General features: G+C 50.1%; 1 protein-coding gene across 1 annotated transcript; it reads right to left on the bottom strand.

Annotated features, from left to right (window-relative positions):
- Positions 1–228: 228 nt before the first annotated feature.
- On the bottom strand, positions 229–1,439 carry LOC117858902 (pathogen-related protein). Its single transcript, XM_034742058.2, has 3 exons — positions 1,037–1,439; positions 645–943; positions 229–530 (listed from the first exon to the last, which is right to left on the bottom strand). Exons 1-3 carry the CDS (start codon positions 1,311–1,313, stop codon positions 384–386), a joined length of 723 nt encoding a protein of 240 aa, XP_034597949.1. The 5' UTR covers positions 1,314–1,439; the 3' UTR covers positions 229–383.
- Between the last annotated feature and the right edge of the window lie 1,323 nt (positions 1,440–2,762).

Here is a 2,762-nt window from a genome sequence, read left to right as displayed (position 1 = left end):
GCTCAGGGCTAGACCCCAAATAGGAAGACGCGCTCGTTAGCTTTCTTCGGATCAACTGAGACATCTTCACATGAAAACCATTAGATATGCCAACGGTGCCCAAGGACCTAATGCCTCGAGTACGGGTGTTAAAAATAAATCAGTGCAAGCAAACGGGGCCTAATGCCTCGAGATGATACGATTGAAGTGATATTGTAACGAACGAGCCGTGCCAGAGCCAGACAAACGTGAAACAAAAAACAAGTTCTCCTTTTTCTTACGAGAACAAACAAACTACTTTATTCATATTCAACACTTATTTCGTGCGACATGGATTTATCACTATCAATGAGAAGCAGACGCGATACACACGCTGTACGTTGCTGTCACGCTCATGCTGACATTCAGTTCCCACGCATCACGGGGCATCCCGATCCTGAACCTGCTGAACCTGAACCTGGCGCAGCATCGGGCGGGCTCAAGAAGCTGGCCAGGAAGTTGCCGCGCTCGTAGAAGTACTCCGACTTCTCCACCTTCATCTCCTCGTCAACCTAAAAACATCATCACAGCGGTGCAGAGGAATTCAGGCCACGCTCTGTCTGAACTTGGAGCAAATGCAGCATCGATCGAATGCAGCATCGTCTGTCTGAAGTAGTAGGACTCACGTGGAAGATGCAGACGCCGATGAACTCGACGCGCTGGCCGTGCGGCGGGTGGCCCTTGAATGGCCCCTCCATGTACCCCCAGTGCCGGAACTTGAAGGCGATCTTGGGCGGGCCGCTGTAGACGTCGAGCACCTCGATGGCGAACCCCCTCGGGAACGCCGTGAGGAACGTGGCCATGGCGGAGTCGAGCGTCTCCTGGTCCGGGTCGAAGATGCGGTGCTCCGGCGGGAGCTTGGTGCGCAGGAAGTGGTTGTAACTGCCGATCGCCATCACCTCCGCCCGGCTCAGGGCCTTCATCCCTGCAGGCGGCATCGGCGCGCGTCAGTGGGAAGCTTTGGCGGCGATCGGCCCGGAGCCGGCAATGGAAGCGTGATCGATCTCATGAATCTCACCGTTGTTGCTGGCGGAGTACTTTTCGGAGTTGACGGTCTTCTGGTCCTCGGGGCGGACCTTGTGGACGAGCTCCATCTCCCATGTCTTGAGCAGCCGCTGCACCTTCTCCTCCAGGGATCCCTCGGGCCACACCCGCGTCCTCTCCGCCTCGAAGAGCTTGTTGACGACGTCGTAGTTGGGCGGCGCGCCGTACCTCCACACGGTGTCCTTCTCGCTCTCGCCGTGGATGAAGGACCGGTACTTGTCCCCTGCTCCCACCTCCGCGGCCGCCGCCATTGCTGACGCACGGCGAGCTCCGCCTGGCCCTTGCCTCTCTTCAAGGGAAACCTGTTAGTAATTGGGAGCAGCTCTGATGGATTATGTTAGTGCGGCGATAACAAGCGTGGCTCCCTATCTACTTATAGAGAGATCAGAGCAGATAACGAAAACAACGTTATCTCCCGGCGCTGCGGTGGTCGTCGCCATGAAAAGGCCTGCACAAAAGTCACCGGCACGAGCTGAGCCATCCCTGTCGCCAACTCGCAGTGAGCCGCCGCCTCTGCTCGTCCTCACGGCGCTTGTCCGTTAGCTCTGGAAAATGCTGGCCGCTCTGGGGCCAAGATGCCGGGGGAATTGGTGTGGAATTTCCATGGCGATTACTGTATTCCTATAAAGATCAGGAATGGAACACCGGCAGATCGCGATGGTAATGGACAAACAGACGACGGATTAATTTGGTAGAGAAATCAGAAATGTGATACTCGTCCATGCGACGGTGTTTGGTTCCACGGACTAAATTTTAGTCCCGATCATATCGAATGTTTAAGACTAATTACAAAATTAATTACACAGATGGAGGCTAATTCGCAAGATGAATCTATTAAGCTTAATTAATTTATGATTAGCATATATTTACTGTAGCATCACATGTTGATTCTGAACTTCGTTCGCAAAGTAAGCGTCCTTTTAACGGGCCAGCCCTTTTTAATGCGTCGTATTGTCAAATCATGAACTAATTAGGTTTAATAAATTCGTCTCGTGAATTAGCCTCCATCTATACAATTGAAATCATGAACTAATTAGGTTTAATAATTTCGTCTCGTGAATTAGCCTCCATCTATACAATTGATTTTGTAATTAGTTCATATTTAATCTTTCTAATTAGTATCTAAATATTCGATGTGACACGATCTCGACTCCGAGGAACAAACCACCCCGAGTCTTGACCGATCTGATCGGTCCTGGGCAGCGGCAGTGGAGAGTGAGATCATTAGTGACGGCATGAACTGCCATAATAATAAACAAATCTAAATGGCATGTTATATGGGGTTGCTTTTCTTGTAGGGGAAGGATGTAACTGCGCGATCGTCACAGGTAGTAAACGTCACAGCGCGACATGTCTCAGAGGAAGCTTCCGCCTCCGAGAGTGTTAAACCGCTGCTAGTACTAGCTCGCAGCCACCTTCGTGAGCGAATTTGCAGACGGTCGCGGTACCTACGTGACTGATTTTTTTTTTTCCTTTTGAGATGGTGACTAGGATTTTTGGAAGCTTGGAGTTGGCGGCGTCCTGCTGTGACGTGCTGGAGGCAGGCGTTGTGACTTTGTAGATTAAAGTTTCGAATGTTTAGATACTAATTAGGAGTATTAACTATAGATTAATTATAAAACTAATTGCATAAATGAAGGCTAATTCGTGAGACGAATCTATTAAGTATAATTAATCCATAATTTGACCATGTGATGTTA

This window comes from Setaria viridis, chromosome 5, assembly GCF_005286985.2.
Source record: "Setaria viridis chromosome 5, Setaria_viridis_v4.0, whole genome shotgun sequence".
Classification (NCBI taxonomy): domain Eukaryota; kingdom Viridiplantae; phylum Streptophyta; class Magnoliopsida; order Poales; family Poaceae; genus Setaria; species Setaria viridis.
Note: the sequence above shows the minus strand (reverse complement) of the source record. Positions and strands in the feature narration are given on the sequence as shown.

What these genes read in the sequence shown, in the direction of transcription:
- LOC117858902 (XM_034742058.2), bottom strand. Translation starts at nt 1,313, where the DNA reads ATGGCGGCGGCCGCGGAGGTGGGAGCAGGGGACAAGTACCGGTCCTTC. An exon ending in GTACTCCGCCAGCAACAACG is followed by an intron (nt 944 to 1,036) that starts GTGAGATTCATG and finishes TGCCGCCTGCAG; the next exon opens with GGATGAAGGCCCTGAGCCGG. An exon ending in TCGGCGTCTGCATCTTCCAC is followed by an intron (nt 531 to 644) that starts GTGAGTCCTACT and finishes TGATGTTTTTAG; the next exon opens with GTTGACGAGGAGATGAAGGT.